The sequence below is a fragment of the Pagrus pagrus genome, assembly GCF_965226575.1.
Source record: "Pagrus pagrus genome assembly, chromosome: 3".
Lineage (NCBI taxonomy): Eukaryota > Metazoa > Chordata > Actinopteri > Spariformes > Sparidae > Pagrus > Pagrus pagrus.
This window is the reverse complement of record NC_140187.1, coordinates 2,637,647-2,660,991: the sequence shown is the minus strand read 5'-3', so window position 1 is coordinate 2,660,991 and position 23,345 is coordinate 2,637,647. Positions and strand designations below refer to the sequence as shown.

General features: G+C 38.6%; 2 protein-coding genes across 2 annotated transcripts in view; both read left to right on the top strand.

The window, feature by feature from the left end:
- Positions 1-23,345, top strand: part of LOC311254815 (butyrophilin-like protein 2) — a gene marked incomplete at its 3' end in the record, with an annotated part of 74,882 nt that overhangs the window by 3,101 nt on the left and 48,436 nt on the right. The window contains exons 2-5 of the mRNA XM_084348811.1: positions 1-171; positions 3,440-3,751; positions 5,430-5,705; positions 9,036-9,311. The exon at positions 1-171 is cut by the window's left edge and continues 147 nt beyond it. Coding sequence (XP_084204937.1) covers positions 1-171; positions 3,440-3,751; positions 5,430-5,705; positions 9,036-9,311 — 1,035 coding nt within the window. The remainder of the gene's footprint in view (positions 172-3,439; positions 3,752-5,429; positions 5,706-9,035; positions 9,312-23,345) is intronic.
- On the top strand, positions 16,090-21,620 carry LOC311254799 (V-set domain-containing T-cell activation inhibitor 1-like; the record flags this gene model as incomplete). The annotated part of the gene is made up of 4 exons (XM_084348798.1): positions 16,090-16,250; positions 17,631-17,954; positions 20,928-21,203; positions 21,613-21,620. The coding sequence occupies exons 1-4, from the start codon at positions 16,181-16,183 to the stop codon at positions 21,618-21,620; spliced, it is 678 nt and encodes a 225-aa protein (XP_084204924.1). The 5' UTR covers positions 16,090-16,180.

Sequence of the window (23,345 nt, the reverse complement as noted above, 5' to 3'; positions counted from 1 at the left end):
GTCAAGATCAGCAGTTCACAGGTCGAGTCTCACATTTTCAAGATCAACTGAAGAACGGCGACGCCTCCATAAAGATCACAAAAACAAAGATGGCCGACAGTGGGACCTACAGCTGCATTTTTCCAAATCTTCAGCCGAGACAAACATTCAACATCAAGCTTGTTGTTGTTGGTGAGTGCTTTCATTAAACAGTTAAAGATGTCCGCTCATTTACTGCTGCGACTGGTTCAAGAGTCCCAGATGGACTTTTGTTAAGTGGTCAGAAGACACATCTGGCAGGGCCTCGAGCCCACAGAGCTGCAGCCACATCTGGAGAGATGTTGATTCAGTGTTATCGTCAGTCTGGAGCCTGTAGTTTGTGTTAGTTTTAAATTGCATTGTTGGTGTAGTGTGTTGTGTTACTGAGAGGTGTTTCTAATATTAAATCCACCTTAATTTAAAAGAATTGATTGAGCTTGATTAAAATATTTCTTAGTAACACAGTTCAGTCCTGATAACACGTCAGGTGTGTTTCCTTTGACCATCCAGTCTTTCCTTCAGTCAGAATCTGCCTCAAACTGGAAGAAGTTAAAAATGTTTGAACTTTCATCCAGTCAAACAACGCTGGAGGTTTATATTGTGCTTTTCTATTTCTTTGTTCCTCTGTTTTTTTATCCTCACAATTTAAACTGTATATACAAGCAGAGTACGGATCCACTCAGTGGACACTTTATTAGGTTCACCTGTACAATCTATTAATTACATCAGATTCAGCACATCTTTATTTACACTGAGTAAATTAACGAGACAAAGAAATTCAGTTTAACGTCCAACCAGAGGTGTAAAAAGCAGCTGTGAGCAGATTGTGTACATACAGTATGTACAGGTGTAATAAAGAGAATAAACTGTGAGGGATGAAGACACTAAGATATAAACAGTGTTGTAGGTGAAGCCTAAGTCTGACGCTCTTATCAATCTCCCTCGTGTCCACATCCAAAGAATCCACAGAGACTCGTAGGTAAACTTGAAATCCTTACTTCCAATAAATGCAGGAAAAATACAAAAAATGAATTGTCACAAAATTAAATACAAATCGCGTGATGAGAGAAAGTACTGGAGAGTGAGAGAGAGAGAGAGGTCAAAAAACTATATGGCTCCACTCCCCGCTTGTCCTGACTGACCACAAATTCAAATTACCTGCAAAACACTGGCGAGAGAGTGACCCATTAAAGGTGCAGTCTGCACAAAACCAAAATACATCCGTCCACTAGAAAGTACCACAAATAAACTATAAAGGGTAATTTTAGCTATCCACAAATATTGAAATTACCCAAACATGTACTTATTGCCTCTCTATAAACAAACCGTATGTAAAACTGCAAATAGTGTAAATATTTTTATCCTTATTCCTTCTCATGAACTTAAATTATTCTGTCAACAAGAAAACTGCATTTAGGCTCCTACAAGTGTGAACACATGCAGCAGCACAGAAGGCAAAATATACAATGCAGGTATCAGAGCAAAGTAACGTCAGTGAGACGTTATATAGAGAATAAACAGCTGGAGGTTTGATATGAACACAGTGTTCACACTATAGATCACATATATACAGTTCAGTAGTATAAATATGTTGATGTATATATTGTAATTTAATACAGTCCTCTCTCTGACACTCACACTCATTTTTTTGACAATGCAGTAACACCTGTTTGTGTGGTTGTAGTTAGTACTGGTGAGGAGACATCGTCTGATCAATGATAAGAGCTGTCAGACCGACAGGTTCTTAAAATGTTTCCTGGTTTTGTTTCCTTCATGATTACTGAGAGCAGTGAACTCAGAGATCGAGCTGTCAGACTTCACACAAACAGAGAAGCAACTTTCAGCTCACGTTATTCACTTGAGTCTGATCGCAGGTTTATTCACCCAAACAGACAGAAAACTTAACTGTACACAGCCTCAAGATTAGTTGTTTCTTGCCGTTGTTTTGTTTATTAGTTTGGGTCTAATTTTTTGTCTAGTCCACCGGGCAAGTGAGCCGGTAACGGGCAAAAAGAACTGGGTGTTGCCCTTGGGCGGACTAGTTTCTTTTTTCTTTTTGTTTGTTTGTTTGTTTATTTGTTGTTTTCTGTGGCAAACCCCCACTTGATCACAGTCCAGGGTATAAAGTTTATACAGTTTTATTACAGGGTGCTGCTTGACAGGTTATAGGCCCACTTGTATCTCCTCAGTTTACGTCATCAATATCACTAGCAAGGCCAGGATTACGTTGTACAAACCACTCGTGACACTGCAAAAGGTTTACACACTTGGTGAACTTACACGCTTAAGGTTTTTTCACACAACTCAATTTCACTGCAAACATTTTAACCACATCACACCTTATGCCTGCCTTGATGGCTTGACTGAAACTTCAACCTGAGACTGTGAACAAGTGGGGGTTTGCCGCAGAAAACAAACAAACAAACAAACAAACAAACAAACACACAAACAAACAAACAAAAAGAAAAAAGAAACTAGTCCGCCCAAGGGCAATACCCAGTTCTTTTTGCCTGTTAGACAAAATAATAGACCCAAACTAATAAACAAAACAACGGCAAGAAACATCTAATAGGCCACCGATTCTCTGCAGAGACACAAATACAAACCTTCAATACTTTATCATGTCCATAAAAATATTTAAGAGTTTACAGCATATCACAACTTTAAAATACCTGGTCTGCCGAATTGTGCCCGTTCACCGGCTACCAGCTACTCACAACCCCAGCGGGCAACAAGTCTGAAAAATATAAAAAAACAGTTCATATCAAACAATAATATAATGATATAAACCCTCAAATCAGGGTCTCAGCCTACCAGTTTTCCCTGGTTTCCCTGCATGCCCGCCTGCCTCACTCCTCCGGCCGGAACCAACAAACAAAACTCTTGTTCCCTCTACAGGTACGCTTATTTCTACCCGCCCCTTAACTTCCTGCACCTCCTCTTCCCCCCTCGGTGCCACCTGCCACATGTGAAATAAAACCAAAGTGAGGAGCCATCGTGAGACTGTTTTTATAGCCTATTTCATTTTCAGCCGATTTAAATAAAATAAAATAGCCTAAAATAAAATAAAATAAAACATTGAACAACATTCAACCACTTCCTCAGAGGCTAATATAAAAGAAAGTGATGTTAAATTCAAAATGAAAAGACGACCGCATCTAAAACTCTGTCAGTGATTTTTATTACAGCTGTGTTACTTCCACTTCCAATTCAAACACAAGGCTCAATAACAAAAACCTAATAAACTGTAAGCTTAAATACACTTAAAATATGTCAGTACAAGCATGACACAGCCAAAACTATTATGTTAGAGGAAACAAGTGTTGAGTTATTGTTGTGGTGTGTAAAGTTGTTATCTGGCTTTGTTTCCTGATGACTCTGCATGTTAACATACTGAGTAACACATGTTTTTATCTTCCAGGTGTCAGAGTGGTCGTGAAAGAAGGCAGTGATGCTGTTTTACCCTGTTCCCTCAGCACCAAGGAGGACATCACAGGACAGACCTTTGACTGGAAGAAAGGTGGTCAGAAGGATGTGTTCATGTATGTTTCAGGCACCATCACAAGTAAAGATGAGAAGTTCAAAGGTCGAGTCTCACATTTTCAAGATCAACTGAAGAACGGTGACGCCTCCATAAAGATCATAAAAACAGAGATGGCCGACAGCGGGAACTACAGCTGCATTTTTCCACATCTTCAGCCGAGACAAACATTCAGGATTGAGCTTGTTGTTGGTGAGTGCTTTCATTAAACAGTTTAAGATGTCCGCTCATTTACTGCTGCGACTGGTTCAAGAGTCCCAGATGGACTTTTGTTAAGTGGTCAGAAGACACATCTGGCAGGGCCTCGAGCCCACAGAGCTGCAGCCACATCTGGAGAGATGACCTCTGTATCAAACATGCCTGATATCAGAGACACACTGCAGATTATGTCTCTCTGTACAATGAAATTTCAGCCGTCTGTAGATGAAATATGACTTTTACACAGTATTACCTGTCTGTTTCAAAACAATCTAACGTGTTTGTTTTGCCTTTCAGATCAAGTCTTAAGAGACAGAACAGGTGAAAACATCCCAGGTGAGTCTGATTCTGATGACGTCACTCTCCACCTCTGCAGGTGTTTCTGTAAATGTCTTCTCAGGCCTGTCAGTCTGAACACTAACATCTGTGGGCCTGAACCTCTCTGTGTTGAACTGACTGGGATCACTCGCCACTTAAAGGTGGACACGTTTATTATATTATAGTTATACAACAACATCTTTTAGTCCAAGAAGCCTGTGTGTTATTAAATCTAATGCTTTTATTCAGATTGTCTAATTACATGAAGAAGTTATTGTGCAATATGCTGCAGTCAAATAATTAATTACTGCATTTCCCAAAAAGCCTCCATATAAAGTCTTTTTACTGACGTGACAGAATAATGTAATCTACTTTATTAATGTAGTTCAGTCCCAGGTTCAATATATTTCATATGTATGTCACAATGTTTATATTTATGTATTGCATCACAGATATTTCAGTATCACAGGAAAGATGCAGGCTCATCTTGTGACAATTCAAAATAAATCAGGAAATCAAAATGACTGTACGTTATTGAGCTAGACAGCTTTTTATGTCACTGGTGTGGAAACTCACATTTATCCCAATAATGGTAATTCACCATTATCAACTTATCAACTAGTGTTTTTATAGCAAACCTCAGTCAAAGTCTTCTGTCCTCCCGTCCCTTCACTGGACCAACCTTTAGGGAAGGAAAAGATCATTTATTTAAAAACATTAAAGCGATGCACCAATCATACGTACGTAGAGTCAAATGTAAGTGCAGCTGGATTCTGTTAGAAACAGTTGTTTCTGTTGGAAAAGTTCACGTCACAGAGTCAAACAAGCTTTGGAGCTTCAGCATCATCTGCTCATCTCTTGGTGCTTCTCAACTGTGTTGTTTGTGTAGATACTGAGAAGAGTTTCTAATGTTCAGTCTGCCCTCGCTGACATTAAACACTCTCATGTTTAAATAAATGAAACAACCCAGTTAAATCTCTCACAACCTTCTCTTGGCAGAAGTTCAACTAACTTTCTGGTTAATTTTTCTTTCAGGCAGCATAATTAAAGTAGTTCTCACTAACATGTGACACATCAGGTGTGTTTACCTTTGAACACTATGTTTTATATTTTATTACAATCTTTATAGTTCAGTTTAACAAGTTCACTGTATTTGTGTGTCTGCCTCAAACTGGAAACAGTTTAAAATGTTTGAAATTTCGTCCCATAAAATGATGCTGGAGGCTTTTATTGTGTTTTTCTCTTCACACTGTAAACTGTATACAAGCAGAGTGTGGATGAACTAAATCCCAATGTTACATTAATGATGCTGAAACTGTCTCTTTATAATCTGTTGTTCATAATGTGTTCACAGGTGCAGCTCCAAGGCCAATTATTGATATACTTGCTCAAACAAAGGACCAGGCGCTGCTGCAGTGTGAAGCTCATGGTGATCCACCTCTTACAGTTGAGTGGAAGGACAGTGATAATAACACTCTTCCTGCTGAGAAGCCACAGACCTCAGAAAGAGGAAGATATTCATTCATCACTCTCAAGATTACGGTGACCAAGACCGACAACTACAGCTGTGTAGCTACGCAGGAGACAATCAGCCATCGGATTGCTGCTGTGACCTCTGTGTATATCCAAGGTGAGATTCTTCCTAGTTGTGATTTAACATGTAAATAATTTAACATTTTTAACTGAGTGAAAAATTCCTTTATAGAAATGATGACGTTGGTTCATCAATCAACAGAGATTAGAGAGAGAATTAGACGAGTCTGCTGATAAATAACAGAACAAACTTGATGGTTAATTTTAAAACTGACACACACAAACACACACACACACGCACGCACGCACGCACACACATATGCTGATGGTTGTTCACTGGGTGTTTGTGTTGAATAAACAAGTTTTCAGGATTAAATAGAGACAGAAAATAACTTTGTGTTCAGTCTGAATTCACCTTTTAGGAGCATGAACATCATTAATTATTGTCTTTGTGACGATGAACAACGTTTATTAATTATTAACACTATATGTGCTGTATGTGATATGCAGTTAGATCCTCAGTATTACACTCACTCTCTTTACAGTAAATATGTTTTAGAGGAAACATCTGAGGACAGTTATGAAGCTCATTGAGAAGTTTTGTGCATCATGAATCTCATAGTATCAAACTGCAACACACACAAATCTTTATTTTACTTTATATTCATCATAAAAGTGAAGTTTGAGTCAGAACAGTTGTGTTGGATTGCATCAGATCATTAATGTGTGCCTAATAAAGTGGCCACAGTGTGTTTAGTCTGTGTGTGATGATACATGACTACAATATGAGCACATACACTTGATTCATGTGTTCATTTAGTTCATTAATCAGAGAAACTGTGTTCACTGAGAGAGAAACTCTTCGTCCTGAAACACATCTGAGCTCTGTCTCCTCGAGTCACACTGGTGCTGCTTCTGGTTCTGATGCCACAGGATCTTCATCACTAAATCTTTGTCTCAGTGACATAAAGAATGATGTTGGTACCAGCTCAGGTCCACTGAGGAGCTCAGACTGGAAGTGGTCCTGAACTCTGAGCCTCCTTTTCTGTGAAGTTTGTTTTTGTAGTTTTTTTGTAGTAAGTTTTTGTAATAACTACAAGGTGTAACTGTTGAGTCACTGACTGAACCGACTGACAGAACCGGGTCAGTACAGAAACACAGAATATGAGCTGCTGAGTGAGTAGAAGAGGAAACAGAAGATAATGTGACATGACACTGATCTGAAATGATGAGTTATGATGAGTGATAATAACAACATGAGTCATTAAACATCAGCACACATTTTAACTCACTCTGACTAAATATTCATGAAACGTTAAAGACAATAAATCACTTTTAGTGCTGTTGACTTATGTTTGATAAGATTATATAATATTGCTAGAATTATAAGTTATAGTAATAATAATCTGACACTTAATGGGCCGGTTATCTCTGTTGTTGTTGTTACTCTGATATATTATTATAAAACACGTTCCTGCATCTAGAAAGACACAAACAAAACAGCAGCTGCTGAACCTTTACACAGTATTAGCAGCTCAGTTTAATGTCACTTGGTGCTTTATAACTTATTTGTTGTCAGTCAGTCTGCAGCTGTTGTAGTTGTTTGATTTGATGTTTGATGATGAATCTAAATGATAAAACATGAACAAAGCTGCAGGTTTAAATAAAAATAAATGATGACGCTCTTCTTCCTTTTTGAGCTGCTGTTGAATACAACAGAAGAATTATAACAGATGTGATGATCAGTTTTCTGTTCTGGCAGCTTGAGACTGTTGATCAAATACACTCAGTGGACACTTTATTAGCTTCACCTGTACAATCTGTGAATGAGATCAGATTCAACACATCTTTATTTACACCGAGTAAATTAACGAGGCAAAGAAATTCAGTTTAACGTCCAACCAGAGGTGTAAAAAGCAGCTGTGAGCAGATTGTGTACATACAGTATGTACAGGTGTAATAAAGAGAATAAACTGTGAGGGATGAAGACACTAAGATATAAACAGTGTGAACACGTGCAGCAGCACAGAAGGCAAAATATACAACGCAGGTATCAGAGCAAAGTAACGTCAGTGAGACGTTATATAGAGAATAAACAGCTGGAGGTCTGATATGAACACAGTGTTCACACTATAGATCACATATATACAGTATGTACAGCAGTATAAATATGTTTATGTATATATTGTGATTTAATACAGCAGCTCTGCCACTAATTCTGTTTTTATGAACTTTATAATGTTCAGTTTGTGTCGACTTTGTCTGAAACGTGTAAATGAAAGTGTGTGTTTATTGCTGAGGTCACAGTTAAAGGTGGTGTTGTACTGAACTACATCACACTGAGAGGTGTTTCTGTTTTTTTGTCCTCCCTGTTCACAAACATGACGGGTCAGAACATTAGAAACACCTCTGAATATAATACAGTCCAGTTCAACAGCGTCACTAACTACAAGCTCAGAGATAAAGATTTTATTTAACTAACACCTCGATGACAGTGTCGACAGAAACTGAACATTAATTCATCATAAAAGTGAAGTTAAAGTCAGAACAGTTGTGTTGGATTGTTTCAGATTAGAGCTGCGAGGTACGGCCTGAAAATTATATCGTGATATTTTTAGGCCACATCCTGATATACGATATGTAACTGGATATTTTAAATCTTCTCTAAAGCGCTTCATAAACATCAGGATCATCATTAATGTGGATATAATGACTCAGTGGGTAAAGAAAGTATCAGAACAAGTAGATCAGTCTGGTGAGTTCAGAACATGACGTCACTTTACTGTAATGAGCCTTTAAAACCAGGAGCAGACAACAGTTATGATATATCACCATGTGAGAATATCAAATATCTAAGACAACATATAGTCTCATATCATGATAACAGTATATATTGTATATGTTGCTCAGCCCTGCTTTAGATTGTACAGGTGTTCCTATTAAAGTGGCCACACCCGAGCCCTGTTAACAGAAGGGGACAAGCTTTTAATGACCCTGTGTTTCACATTTCATAACACATTTTCTTTATTACTTTAATGTAAATAGACGACAAAGTTCACATGACGTCCTTTAATGTTTTTTTAAGCACAACAAATGTGTAAAAGTTCAGGAGCTGCTGTAAAGTCTTCACTGTTGATGTGTTTCTGTCCTGATGTGAGTCAGAAAAAGTGTTTCAGTTGTGAATAGTTACAAACTCTTTGTAGAAGTGAAATGTGTCTGAAATATGATCCTCTGTTGAATAATGCTGGCAGCTGTAACTGAGCCTCATCATGCTTTTTACTACTTTTTGGTTTCTTGTGTTTTTCTTTCATCTTAAACTCGCTCTGATCAACAAGCAGAGATGTGATGAACAAAAAACATCCCAATATTACATTTCTGATGCTGAAATTAAATCTGATGTCATCTTTTGTTTCTGTCATGTTCACAGGTGCAGCTTCAGAGCCGTATGTCACAAGTATTCAAATTGAGGGTGGTGTACTGCTGCAGTGTGTCGTTCGAGGTGCTTCTCCAAAACCTAAAGTTGAGTGGAGGGACAGTTCTGGAAACATCCTTCCAGCTGAGGAGCCAAAGGTCACAGAAAGAGGAGACAGCTACGACATCGTCCTCAGAGCTACTGTGACCAAGGCCGACAAGTACCGCTGTGTCGTCACTCAGGAGGAAATCAACCATCACACTGATGCTGAGATCTATGTGCCTCTTAATGGTAAGATCATTCTAAGTGGTATATTAACACTTAAGTCATTTTAATTCTTGTTGGTTTATTAGTTTTCATACACGTCTTCAGGATGTTGAGATCAGTCTGATCTTCACCCACAAACTCAGTAACATACAGACCATTTCCAAAAAATTAGAATATCATGGAAAAGTTTATTTATTTCCATAATTCCATTCAAAAAGTTAAACTTTCATAGATTATAGATTCAGGGCCCACAATTTAAACAATTTCAAGTATTTATTTGTTTATTTGTACATAATTTGTGCTTCCAGCTCATAAAACCCACGAAAACAGGAATTTAAAAAATTAGAATACTGTGAAGAAATCACCATTTACTTCTCAGTTTTTGCAGAAAAAAAAGACAGAAATTAGGATCACATCAAATCAATCAAAATATGGTACTTTCAAAACGATATGTCAATCTTCAGTACTTGGTTGGGAATCCCTTTGCCTTAATCACTGCCTCGATGCGCCGTGGCATTGAGGCAATCAGCCTGTGGCGTTGCCTGGGAGTTATGGAAGCCCAGATTTCCTTGATGCTTGCTGTCAGCTCTTCTTTGCTTTTGGGTCTGGTGCCCCTCATTTTCCTCTTGATAATACCCCATAGATTCTCAAAACATTCTGGTAGACTGTTGCGGTGACCTTGGATTTAAGAAAGCAGAGTTTACCAACACCTGCACCGGACATTGCACCCCAAATCATGACTGACTGTGGATATTTCACACTGGACCTCAAGCAGCTTGGGTTCTGTTCCTCACCAGTCTTCCTCCAAACCCTTGGACCTTGATTCCCGAATGAAAGGCACACTTTACTTTCATCGGAAAAGAGGACCTTGGACCACTGGCCAACAGTCCAGTCCTTCTTCTCCTTGGCCCAGTTGAGACGCTTCCTACGTTGGCTCAGGCTCAGGAGTGGCTTGACCCGAGGAACCCGACAGTTGTAGCCCATCTCCCGGATGCGTCTGAATGTGCTGGTTCTTGAAGCTGTGACTCCCGCCTCATTCCACTCTTTCTGGATCTCTGCCAGATTCTTGAATCTTCTCTGTTTGATAATCGGCTGAAGCCCACGGTCATCTCTTCTGCTGGTGCATCTTCTCCTGCCACATTTTGCCCTTCCACTAGACTTTCCATTGATATGCTTGGACACGGCACTCTGTGAACAACCAGCCTCCTTAGCTATGAACTTTTGTGTCTTACCCATCCTATGGAGGGTATCAATGATGGTCTTCTGGCCAGTTGTCAAGTCTGCAGTCTTCCCCATATTGAACCGAACTGAGACAATTGAACCAAAGTGAAGCAATTTAATGACACCTGGGGAAACCTGTGCAGGAGCTTTGCGTTTAGTAGATGATTAGTGTGTGACACTCAGTTTAAAACGTTCCTGCCCTGCAAAATTTGGGCTGATTTCTTCACAGTATTCTAATTTTTTTAATTCCTGTTTTCGTGGGTTTTATGAGCTGGAAGCCCAAATTATGTACAAATAAACAAATAAATACTTGAAATTGTTTAAATTGTGGGCCCTGAATCTATAATCTATGAAAGTTTAACTTTTTGAATGGAATTATGGAAATAAATAAACTTTTCCATGATATTCTCATTTTTTGGAAACGGTCTGTATTTATAAATGTCTGCTGCAGCCTGATCCTGACACTCTGTCACATTTAACTTCCAGAAGAAAAAAATGTTGTTAAATTGAAGAATTATTGTTTCACCAAAACACACTGTGAAGTTTTTCTCAGTGTCACAGTGCAGCTCTCAGACTGGGACACAACCAGGAGACACACAGTGAACTAAACAACACAGTGGTTTATTTCCAACAAAGACACAAACAGCTGGAGGAGTGAGTGCAGTCAGTAGTGCAGCAGTGGATGAGTGAAGATGTGCTGTGTGGATGTTGAGCTGTAAAAACAAACCAAAGGAAACCAAAAGCCACGACACAAAGATGTGTGAGCAGATGTTCTGAAGGATTTCTATACATGGAGCACATCAGGCCCAGGTGTGTCCCATGCTGCTGATGAAGCTCCCAACAGGTGTGCAGCCCTGGAGACAGAAAGCACAGCAGCAGCAGAGTGAAGCCGTCAGAGAGGCCGTCACTGTCAGCTCTGTTTAGATTAGAGAGATTAGAGAGAGACTTTATTAATCCCAGTGACAAACTGCAGCGTTACAGCAGCCGAGTTACACATGAATCACACAACAAACAGCATGAAGACACTCAGACAGGAAGAGAAGAGTTTACTCACTGATGACTTTATTATTTTATTTCTCAACTACAAACTGAACTCACACTGAAAACTAGGAGCAAACTTTAACTCTACATGTAATTATATTTTATGAGTCTAGATCAAAGTAACTAGTAACTTTATCTGTCTGATTAATGTAGTGGAGTAAAAAGTACAATATTACCTCTGAAATATAGTGAAGTAGAAGTATAAAGTTACATAAATCAGAGTACAATTATAAGCTCAGTACTTGAGTACTTGTACCCGTCTGTCTCTGAATGTTTGTTAATCTCAGTTGTTGTCAGAGACTCAAACAAAAGCTTTTAAACACTTAATGTTTCATATTTTAAAACACATTTTTTCTCTGACTTTAGTGAAATAAAAAATACATCAGACAACAAATCTCATGTGATGTCAATTCAAGATAATTTTTAGTGAGTCGTGATCTTTTTTTATCAACTTAAAGCTTTTTAAAGTTAAAACAGTCGCGATCATCGACTGTATAAAATCTAGTCGAAGCCTTCAGGTCTGAAAGTGCCTTAAACCTGCACTCTTTCTACCGACCAGCAGGGGGCGACTCCACTGGGTTCAGACAGGTGTGATTGTATGGAAGCTGCTTCTCACCTGGTTTATTCCCTCAGTAAACAGTCTCCTGATGAGTTCATGGTCTCAGTCTGTAGCTTCAAGTCTTCTTCAACTCAACATGATGTTCATTTAGTCAGTTATGGTCCCGTTGACAGTAAAACAGATGAAGAAGCAGGGTGTGATTTAGGGCCTGAAAACCTTCATTTATGCTGAAACCCATGTGCCTCTTAATGCTGAGATCATTCTTAGTGTTTTAATGTTTCAATCATGTTAAAAAGACTTTGTCGTCCTGGTTTTTACCTTCAATAATTAAATTGATCATTTAGAAACTGTATTTTGTGTTAACTCAGGTTGTCTCTGCCTCATATTTGATTGTGTTTGAACATCTGAAACAATTAAATGTGACAAATATACAAACAGAATAAATCAGGAAGGAGTCAGATACTTCTTCATGACACTGAACATAAAGGCTGTGGAGCTGCAGGTTTTACTGGACAATGTAAACTTGTCATTATAAGCGTTGTGTTGCAGTGAAGGTCCAACATGACAAACAGCTTCCTGGTACTTTATTCATTAACTGCAGCAGAGTTGGTTAATTACAAGATGAATGAACTTAAAATCCAGCATTAAGTTTTGACTGAAAGTGAAAATAAGATGAAAACATCAGATGAACTGTAACACTGTGGTTTATACATCTGAGCAGGAGTCTTCCTCTTCTGTCTGAGCCTGAAACCAGGAGTGAAGAAATGTTCAGCACCTCCAACATTTACTGATGTTTGACTGTGATCGAGGATCAGAGTCTTCATGACACAGTTTGTCCACTAGAGGGCAGCACCAGGCTCATTTTACACTGTAAAAAGTCCCTCTCATTACAGATCGTCACATCTGTTATTAATCACATCTAAAGGATCCTCATCAGATTTAAAAATGTTTAAAATGTTTCAGACTGAGTGAAAACTTCAGTCTTCTACTGAGACTCAACTTCAATAATCTACAGACTGTGTGTTGATCTGCTCCCATCAGGCCCAATAACTGTGGAGCCGACCAGCACCAAGAAGCTCACAGTGATTTTAACCTTCATGTTTCTGGACAGTAGTCAGTGGTGGAAGAAGTACTCGGATACTTTACTGAAGTGACAGAAGCAGAAACACAAAGTAAAAATACTCTGTTACAAGTAAAAGTCCACCTGAGTAAAAGTGTAAAAGTATCAGTAAAAGTGTTGTGAAGAAGTTTTATATTTTATCAGATGATCCTGTGTTTTTACTGTCAGATCAAAGTGATGAATGTAACTAAGTCCATTTATTTCTTCACTGCTGGGACCAGAACCAGAAGCAGCCTCTGAGCTGTGGAGCCCAGCAGGAGGAAACTGGACCTGAGATCAGAGCTAACATCACTGTTCCTGCTCACATTCATCCCAGTGGAGTTTTCATGTGAAACAAGTTCAGGTTTCAGGAGCAGACTCACCTTTAGTTGTTCTGTGTGAGCTGTGAGGTCCAGTCTGCTGTTTATCATCTGCACTGACATTCTGACTGATGCACTCACTTTCTATCTGTTTCAGGGATGAGTGGATGGATTGTTGGTGTTGTAGCTGTTGTTGCTGTTGTCTTCACTCTCATTGCTGTTGGTGTGATCCTCTGTTGTCTTGTAAAAAAGGGTCGCATCACACTAAATCATGCGGAAGGTAATTAAATATTGTATCAACATTTCATGATGAACAGAAAACACAACTCATTCTTTATTTGTATCTGATGTTCAGAGTCTTGAGTTGTTTTATCCTCTCTGACATTAATCATTCTGTGTGTATTTACACTCAGAGTAGGATCAGGTCAGGTGGGACTTTCTACACTGTAACTTTGTTTTTGCTTCCTGCAGACAAGAAGGGCGGTGAAGAAGAAGAACATACCAAACTGGCCAGAATTCAACAAGAAAACCATTGAATCAACTTGATCCATAAGAGTAACCAGCTCTAAATGTGCTGTAAAGTTTTCTGCTGTGTGTGTTTCCACCATGCTGGATGATGGTGAGGACATTTTGTCTGGTCTTCGGCAGTTTGAGGATTTAAACTTGTTTTTTCAGTTAAAATTAATTTCAGGTTGAGGTTGTGTTGAGGCAGGTAGTTGAGATGGAAGCAAGATAAAATAAATGAAGGCTGTTTGTCGATGTCATGTATCTCATTAACACGACCTCAATCTGTCCCTGAACTAAACCAACTGTTTTTATAAGATGTCCTCATGATCTGAACCTCATCAGAAGTATTGAGAAGAGTATTATAACAGCATGTCTGCTCGATGATCTACAGAGCTAATTCACAATTAATATACAAAATATACACATATACAGTCCTCGCCTTTATCTCACAGCACTCAGTCACAAAAACTGTCCAAGTCAAGTGTAGGACACAGAATCCTGTCATTAGAGACTTAATGAAACCAGAACAAGACCGTCCAAGTTTTATAAACATGTTCAGAGCCGAGGGGCTCGTACCAAAAAAGTGGCATCACACGTCGGTGGTTCGATCCCCTACCTCTCCATGTTAGAGCTGCACAGTCCGTTGAACATTTTAAAACACTCCTAAAAACGTATCTTTTTTCCTTGGCGTTCACTCCCAGCTAAGCAAACAATCTTGGCTCTCTCTTTTTCTTTTCCCTCTCTCTCTCTTTTTACTCTCTTTTTTTTCTCTTTTTAATCTAGATTTGTTTTAAATTGACTACTATCACTTGTGTTGTTTTTAATTGTTTATTGTATTATTGTTTTTTATTGTTTTTGTGATTAACTTTGTTGTGCTTTTGAAATTGTACAGCACTTTGGTCAACTGAGGTTGTTTTAAATGTGCTTTATAAATAAATTGTGACTTGACACGTCGGTGGTTCGATCCCCGGCTCCTCCCGTCCACATGTCCAAGTGTCCTTGAGCAACAGGCTGAAGCCCAAACTGCTCCCGATGGTCAGACCAGCACCTTGTATGGTAGCTCACTGCCATCGGTGAGTGAGTGAGTGAGTGAGTGAGTGAATGGATGAATGAGGGCAGCAGTGCTGTATAAATGCCGTCTATTGACCAAATATTATCAGACTGCTTGTAGTGCTTAAAGCTCCTGACTGAGCTCCACATGTGCTTTAAAACCATCAGACTTCACTGAACTAAAGCCTGCTGTTAACACTGTCAGTCAGTGTGAACACTTTGCAGCTACAAGTAAATATAATGTGACTTTTCTATTTGTTGTCATTATTTGGGTCGAGCCTGTATTGGTTGTTTATTATGTTTCCAGGTGCTCAGGCAGTCTGTCAGGTCCAGTTACACACTGATGTTTCTGTTGTTCACTGATGATGCACTTGTAGTGTATCAGGTCACTTCAGGCAGCGCTTCATCATTTCTGTACAAACGTTTGAATAAAACATGAAAAATGTCAAAACTGTGTGTTGTGACTGTTTCTGATGTTTCTGTGTTCAAACTGTGATCAAAGAAATAAAAGTGATTTTAATTTCTGGGTGTGATTCTGAGATGATCTGTATTTTACAGCAGCTGTCAGGATACCAAAGAGACAACAGAGCAGATAAATCCTCTTTAAAACAAGGTTTCTAGAGACAGTTTACCTCCCTGACAGCTTCATGAATGGAGATTACAGCTGAATGTAAAGAAATCCTCATGTCTGTGTAAGGAGGTAACATGATCCAGACCTGCTGACAGCAAAAGTTCAAAAAATGTCCCAGATTACCAAAATTCACCTGCAGATATTTGTTATTAATGGAGTCAAAGTCAAAAGTACCTCAGTGAAGTACAGAAACCTGAAAAGTCTACTCAAGTACAGTAACAAAGTATTTGTACTTCGTTACTTCCCTCCTCTCAGTGGGCCAACACCCAGACAAAAAACGATGGCAGCTGCAGGCCTGGTGATGGCGCTTTTATTCTGAAAGGTTTGTACCGGAAGTGGCGCAGCTTCAGGCTGAGGAGCAGAAACAGGTTGTGATGAAGCAGTCAGGGTGTTGAGGAGTGTGTGAAGCTCCCTCACATAGAGACATCATCAGTGTGGTGAAGTCCTCAGAGGACATCGACAACTATGGAGCTTGTTCCTCTCGTGTGTCTCTGTCTGCTGAGCTGCTCTGGAGAAACGTCTGCTGCTGGAGACGGTAAGAAAACTGATCATCACTCACTGAGAGTTTTTCATTCTCACTTTATTTCATCTGAACATCGGAACAATGTGGAAACATGCTGGATGTTCATCAGCTGCTTCCTGCTTTGGTGCGTACGAGACACCTGCTCAGCGCGCTGTGACGTCACACGCACCCTGATAATCAGCACTCATCGATAGTATTGATTGGATCGATTACAGAAGAATTACAGCTGGATGATGCTGAGGTTTATATCGAAATGCTCTGTAATGATGTCGTCATTACTGCTGTGTGTGCGTGCGCCAGTGCGTGCGTGCGTGTGCGTGGGCGTCGTCTCCATCCTGCTGCAGACACGCACAGTTTCACAGAAACTCTCGCGCAGACATGAAACCTTCAGGATGTTGTGATTGTTGGACTTTGACTCTTAAAGTTCAGTTCACTTTGAACTAAAGTAGTTCCCTCAATAAAACAGAGACGTGACTCAGATGTTCATCAGGAAGGACTTGATAGTTAATGACTCGTTAATGAGTCACAGATAGACTATATAGTAGATAATGAGTGACCACAGGACAGACTGGGAGACACGTTATCGATCAATCATCAGCCGATGATGAGTTCATGATGACGTTCATTACTGATTAGCTTCGGCTATAAATGCTGTAGTGTGCAGCAGGTTTAACACAAACTCGTCCCTCAACAATTAAACATTAAATACATTAATACATAAATAAATATCTGTGGGTTAGAGTCACTTTATTCATGAGTTATATATGAATCAGTGTGAAACATAATACTGAATAGTTACCAAGTCAGCTCATTAGTTAATCATTAGTTAATCATTAGTTACTCTTCAGTGAGAGAGGAGAGAATAAACAGTTTAATCTGAGTGCTGTCCTTTATTTTTATTTTTTACTCTGTAGTGAAACATAATACAGAGTAGTTACCAGGGGCGTTGCTAGGCCTGCAGCTTTACAGGGGCACAGCAGTAAGTGTTCAGTATGTTGATTCACAGATAATTATGAACGAGTCATCACCTGATGATTAATGAATATAGTATCTCAGCCTGTTCTCTAAAATTATCTGCTGTAAAGTCTTTGAATCCAAGTTAATCAGGAATTATTCATTGACGATTCATTAATTATCAGGTTGTTCCTGATTCATTCCTCACTCCCTCCTCAGTAACTACTCATATTGTCGTGTACCTCATTGTAAAGTGTTGCTGCTGTATTATTAACTTCAACCTGTGAACTACTGTAAAAATATGTTTCAGTGGTTTTATGAAATGTGAACCAAAAACAAAGCAACAACCACAAATCACACAAAAAGTCATCAGCAGGTCGTGCTGGGATGTTTGTTTGTTTGTATGTTTGTTGTTTAACTTGTTGTATTTTCTTCCAGCGCCAGTTGTCGTCACCGTGGAGGAAGGAAGTGACGCCATGTTACCCTGCTCCATCAGCACCAAGGCGAACATTGAGAAACTGACGTTTCACTGGAAGAAAGATGGTCTGGAGGTTTTCTTTTATCAGAACCACAAACATTACAATAACGGTGGACAAACAGGTCAACACAGACAGTTTGAAGGACGGGTTTTTCACTTTGACGATGAACTAAAGCACGGCAACGCCTCCATAAAAATCACCAGAACACAGCTGGATGACAGCGGAAACTACTCCTGTACTTTCCCCCCCAACAGAAGTCCATCCAGCGTTACTCTTTATGTGGGTGAGTGTTTTATCAAACAGTTTTGAAGACGGATGCGACTGTAAAATTCTTACATTTATTCATTTAAAGTGTTTGTGTCACATTTCTTTCTCATACCGCCTCCAGACTTCCTGTTAATGTCAACTATAAATTATTAAGTCACATAATAATCACACTTTTATTTATTTGTGTTTATTCTGACTGATGTCATGATTTGTTCTTAAATGTTTCTTTGGTGTTTATTACTTATTTACTGATAATAATACTGAAGGTAATATAATTATTAAATATTATAATTATATTTAAATCAATACTGCTTTTCCAAACACAGTTGTTGTTTCCACAACTATCAGATAAATTAATATTGTGAAAACATTCATATTAATTAATTTTCCTCTCGTACCAGCTGCAGGTCTTCTGGTTATATTCCTGCTTTGATTCACTTCATAACTCACTACAATATATCCAGCTAATTTCCCAGTATCACATGTTTTCCATGTTGGTAATATCATATAATCACTCTGACATAATTGTTGTGTTGTGTTTTCCCTTTTAGATCGTGACCCAAAGCGCTCTGTGTTAACCTCTTGAGGCTCATTTTGATCGTGTGTGTTTCTGTCCCTCAATATCTGAACATTTTAAAGTGTATAATAGTCCAACAAGACCACGAGCAGCTGATACATGTTCACTGCATCACTGTAAAACACTGTGAGGGTTCATCAGGTGTGTTGATCTGATTTAAGACTCTGAGAGAGTTGAATTAGGAAATGATCAAACTGAAAAACTAGAAACTTTCTTGTTTTATTTCTTTTTAAACATTATTTTTAAAATGAAATGAATAAGTTATAATCTGGGCCATCAGGCTGAAATTCACAGGATCTCTCCCTCAACTTGTCTCAAATGTCTGAACCAAATTTTAGGCTGACAGACAGAAGAGGCTCTGAGATATTTTAGAAAGTGCAGTACAGATTATCTCCAGCAGATGTCCACAGAGCTCTCTAAAACTTCTCCAAAGTTACCAAATGATGATTATAAATCCCTTTAAGATGCTGAAAAATGTCCCTCAGTGTTAAAGTTGACGATAAAAAGATGTTGTGAGTGTTTAAATAAAGATTTACATATTTATTATCATTGAATCATGTCTCCTTAAACATATCAATAAAGTTTCTCTGTTATGTGGGTGTCCCGCTACCACAGGAAGTCCGACAACACTCACTTCCATATATGGTCACACAGGTAATTTAATTGGGTGCTGACTCAGAGTGTTTTCACGGTGCTGACTTACCATTGGATGAGAGCAGCTGTCAATAACACACATGTGGCGCTCGCGTTAAGATGCTGTCCTGTGATTGGCTGATGGAGTTAAAAGCCCGTTAGGTTCGTCCCTTTAGGTCGTAGAAAGATGCTGATTGGTTGGTTTTGTTCCGGGGCGTTTACTGATTTCAGAGATACTGAACATCATTGGTCAAATCTTTTGTCGATACTTTAAATTGATTAAAATGAAGTTGTTTGGAAAGTTTGACGAGCGGCGCTAAAAATAAACGAGCGACACAATCGACTTTTATTGTGGTGGTTTTAACTTCCGCTTCCGTTTAAACGCGCTGGATTTAATGGGTGGACTTTTGTCTTTAAAACGAGCCGCTGTTCGTCTATAAATGTCTGTTTTTACACCTATAAATACGTTTTAACTGCGGCTACACAGGCTAGCTAGTAAGCAGCTAACTGTTTACTGCCGTAAAGTGAGACGCTGCTGTTGTGATGTCGTAAATCTTTATCTTAGGTTCCTAAATGTGTTGATAAAACGAACATGTCAGCTTTCAGATGAGGTGTAATATGTGTGTGTTGACTTCTGTCGTCAACGTGAAAATATGTTTTATGTTTGTTTATTAATTTTACACGTAAATATCGGGTCGCGTGCATCCTCCGCACCTTATAACATTAAGAGACAGAACAGGTGACAAACCAGGTGAGTCCTGATTCTGATGACGTCACTCTCCAGCTCTCATTGATAGAAAATGGCTGTCATCAGCTCCACAGGCCTCAGTATCATTAACACACTTACACCTGTTGAGCTAAACCTCTGTGTGTCATTCTGCTGTGTTACACATCTGGAGACAACAACATCTGTTCAGTTTGTGTCAGTGTTAAAGATTTGCACTAAAAACTGCCTTTATATTATATTTATAATGACAGTCAATAGAAACTGTAAATATTGTGCTTTGATCATCTCAGTGACAAAAACACATTCAAAGTTATAAACACTCAATATTCCAGTTTATCAGGTAACACAGATAAAACTAACCAGTCTCATTAAACAGACCAGGAATTAATCTTCATGAAGGTTTTAATGATCAGATTGTGTTGAAACTGTTCAGAGATGTTGATTCAGTCTTATTGTCAGTTTGGAGACTGTAGTTTGTGTTTCTTTTAAACTGCATTGTCTGTGTAGTGTGATGGGATACTGAGAGGTGTTTCTAATATTTATCCACCCTCGTTTGACAGAATTAAACTATGAAAATATATAAAAACAATATCTGTTCAATCTTCCACAAACTTCTCTTGGCTATAAAGCAGAATTTCAACTAATTTTATGATTAATTTTCCATTCAGACAGCTATATTAAAATATTTCTTACTAATTCAGCTAAATCCATTGACATATCAGGAGTGCATACGTTTAAAGATGTGTTTAATATTTCATTTATACAATTTCTAAAGTGTAGCTCTTCAAATTTAGCAGAAATTCACTATATATGAGCGTCTGCCATGACATGAATCAGAATCTGCCTCAAACTGGAAGAAATTAAAAATGTTTGAACTATCATCCTGTCAAACAATGATGGAGGTTTATATTGTGCTTTTCTATTTCTTTGTTCCTCTGTATTTTCTCTTCACAATTTGAATTATATATACAAGCAGAGTATAGCTGGAAGAAACATCCCAAATTCTTTATTACGCTATAATTGTCCTTTTATTGCCTGTTTTTTGTTCACAGGTGCAGCTCCAGAGCCAAATATCAAGACACTTCATCAAACTAAGGACTGGTCTCTGCTGCAGTGTGAAGCTCATGGTGATCCACTTCCTACAGTTGAGTGGAAGGACAGTGATAACAACACTCTTAATGCTGATACACCTCAGGTCTCAGAGAGAGGAGGTCGTTCATACATCACTGTCAAGACTACTGTGACCAAGACCGACAACTACAGCTGTGTAGCTACACAGGAGACAATCAGCCATAGGATTGCTGCTGTGACCTATGTACTCATGAATGGTGAGTGGTATTTTAGTCTTCAGAGTATTTTAATGATCCATGTGTTTTAAAAAGTATAATGAGTTCAGACTGAACACTCAGGTAATCGGCTCAAAGTCTGTTGATGTTGAAAATGTTTCAAACTGAAGGAACTCTGAGACTTAAAACAGAAAAAGCAGATAAATGTGTTGTGGATGGAAATAAGAAGAAGAAATGGAGTTCATGTTTGTGCTGCTGAAACATTCACTGTAAAAACTCTCCAGCTGTTAAATTAACTGGAATAAAATCAACTTTAGTGTTCAGTCTGAATTCACCTTTAAGGATCATTTACATCATCATTATCTTCTTTATGTTGGATGTGACTACGTACAACTGTGATGATACATGACTACAATATGAGCACATACACTTGATTCATGTGTTCATATAGTTCATTAATCAGAGAAACTGTGTTCACTGAGAGAGAAACTCTTAGTCCTGAAACACATCTGAGCTCTGTCTCCTCGAGTCACACTGGTGCTGCTTCTGGTTCTGATGCCACAGGATCTTCATCACTAAATCTTTGTCTCAGTGACATAAAGAATGATGTTGGTACCAGCTCAGGTCCACTGAGGAGCTCAGACTGAAAGTGGTCCTGAACTCTGAGCCTCCTTTTCTGTGAAGTTTGTGGCTCCTTTCCAGTTGAGAGACAGTTTCCACAAAGCAGGCCTGTAGTGAAGCTGCACAGGCTGCCTCTTCTGCCTGCTGACTGTTTAAATCCTTTACACCGACTGTTTGTGAGTTCACACCTGGACAAGTTAAATGTACATACATGTGGTTATTGAGCAAAGATTTCTGCATCACCAGACTCAAATGAATCACAGCACACAAACTGAGTCTCACACACAGCTGAGCTTGTTGTTCAGCACATAATAACTACGAGGTGTAACTGTTGAGTCACTGACTGAACCAACTGACAGAACCGGGTCAGTACAGAAACACAGAATATGAGCTGCTGAGTGAGTAGAAGAGGAAACAGAAGATAATGTGACATGACACTGATCTGAAATGATGAGTTATGATGAGTGATAATAACAACATGAGTCATTAAACATCAGCACACATTTTGACTCACTCCGACTAAATATTCATGAAACGTTAAAGACAATAAATCACTTTTAGTGCTGTTGACTTATGTTTTATCAGATTATATAATATTGCTAGAATTATAAGTTATTGTAATAATAATGTGACACTTAATGGGCCGGTGATCTCTGTTGTTGTTGTTACTCTGATATATTATTATAAAACACGTTCCTGCATCTAGAAAGACACAAACAGAACAGCAGCTGCTGAACCTTTACACAGTATCAGCAGCTCAGTTTAATGTCACTTGGTGCTTTATAACTTATTTGTTGTCAGTCAGTCTGCAGCTGTTGTAGTTGTTTGATTTGATGTTTGATGATGAATCTAAATGATAAAACATGAACAAACCTGCAGGTTTAAATAAAAATAAATGATGACGCTCTTCTTCCTTTTTGAGCTGCTGTTGAATACAACAGAAGAATTATAACAGATGTGATGATCAGTTTTCTGTTCTGGCAGCTTGAGACTGTTGATCAAATACACTCAGTGGACACTTTATTAGCTTCACCTGTACAATCTGCTAATGAGATCAGATTCAACACATCTTTATTTACACTGAGTAAATTAACGAGACAAAGAAATTCAGTTTAACGTCCGACCAGAGGTGTAAAAAGCAGCTGTGAGCAGATTGTGTACATACAGTATGTACAGGTGTAATAAAGAGAATAAACTGTGAGGGATGAAGACACTAAGATATAAACAGTGTGAACACGTGCAGCAGCACAGAAGGCAAAATATACAACGCAGGTATCAGAGCAAAGTAACGTCAGTGAGACGTTATATAGAGAATAAACAGCTGGAGGTTTGATATGAACACAGTGTTCACACTATAGATCACATATATACAGTATGTACAGCAGTATAAATATGTTTATGTATATATTGTAATTTAATGCAGCAGCTCTGCCACTAATTCTGTTTTTATGAACTTTATAATGTTCAGTTTGTGTCGACTTTGTCTGAAACGTGTAAATGAAAGTGTGTGTTTATTACTGAGGTCACAGTTAAAGGTGGTGTTGTACTGAACTACATCACACT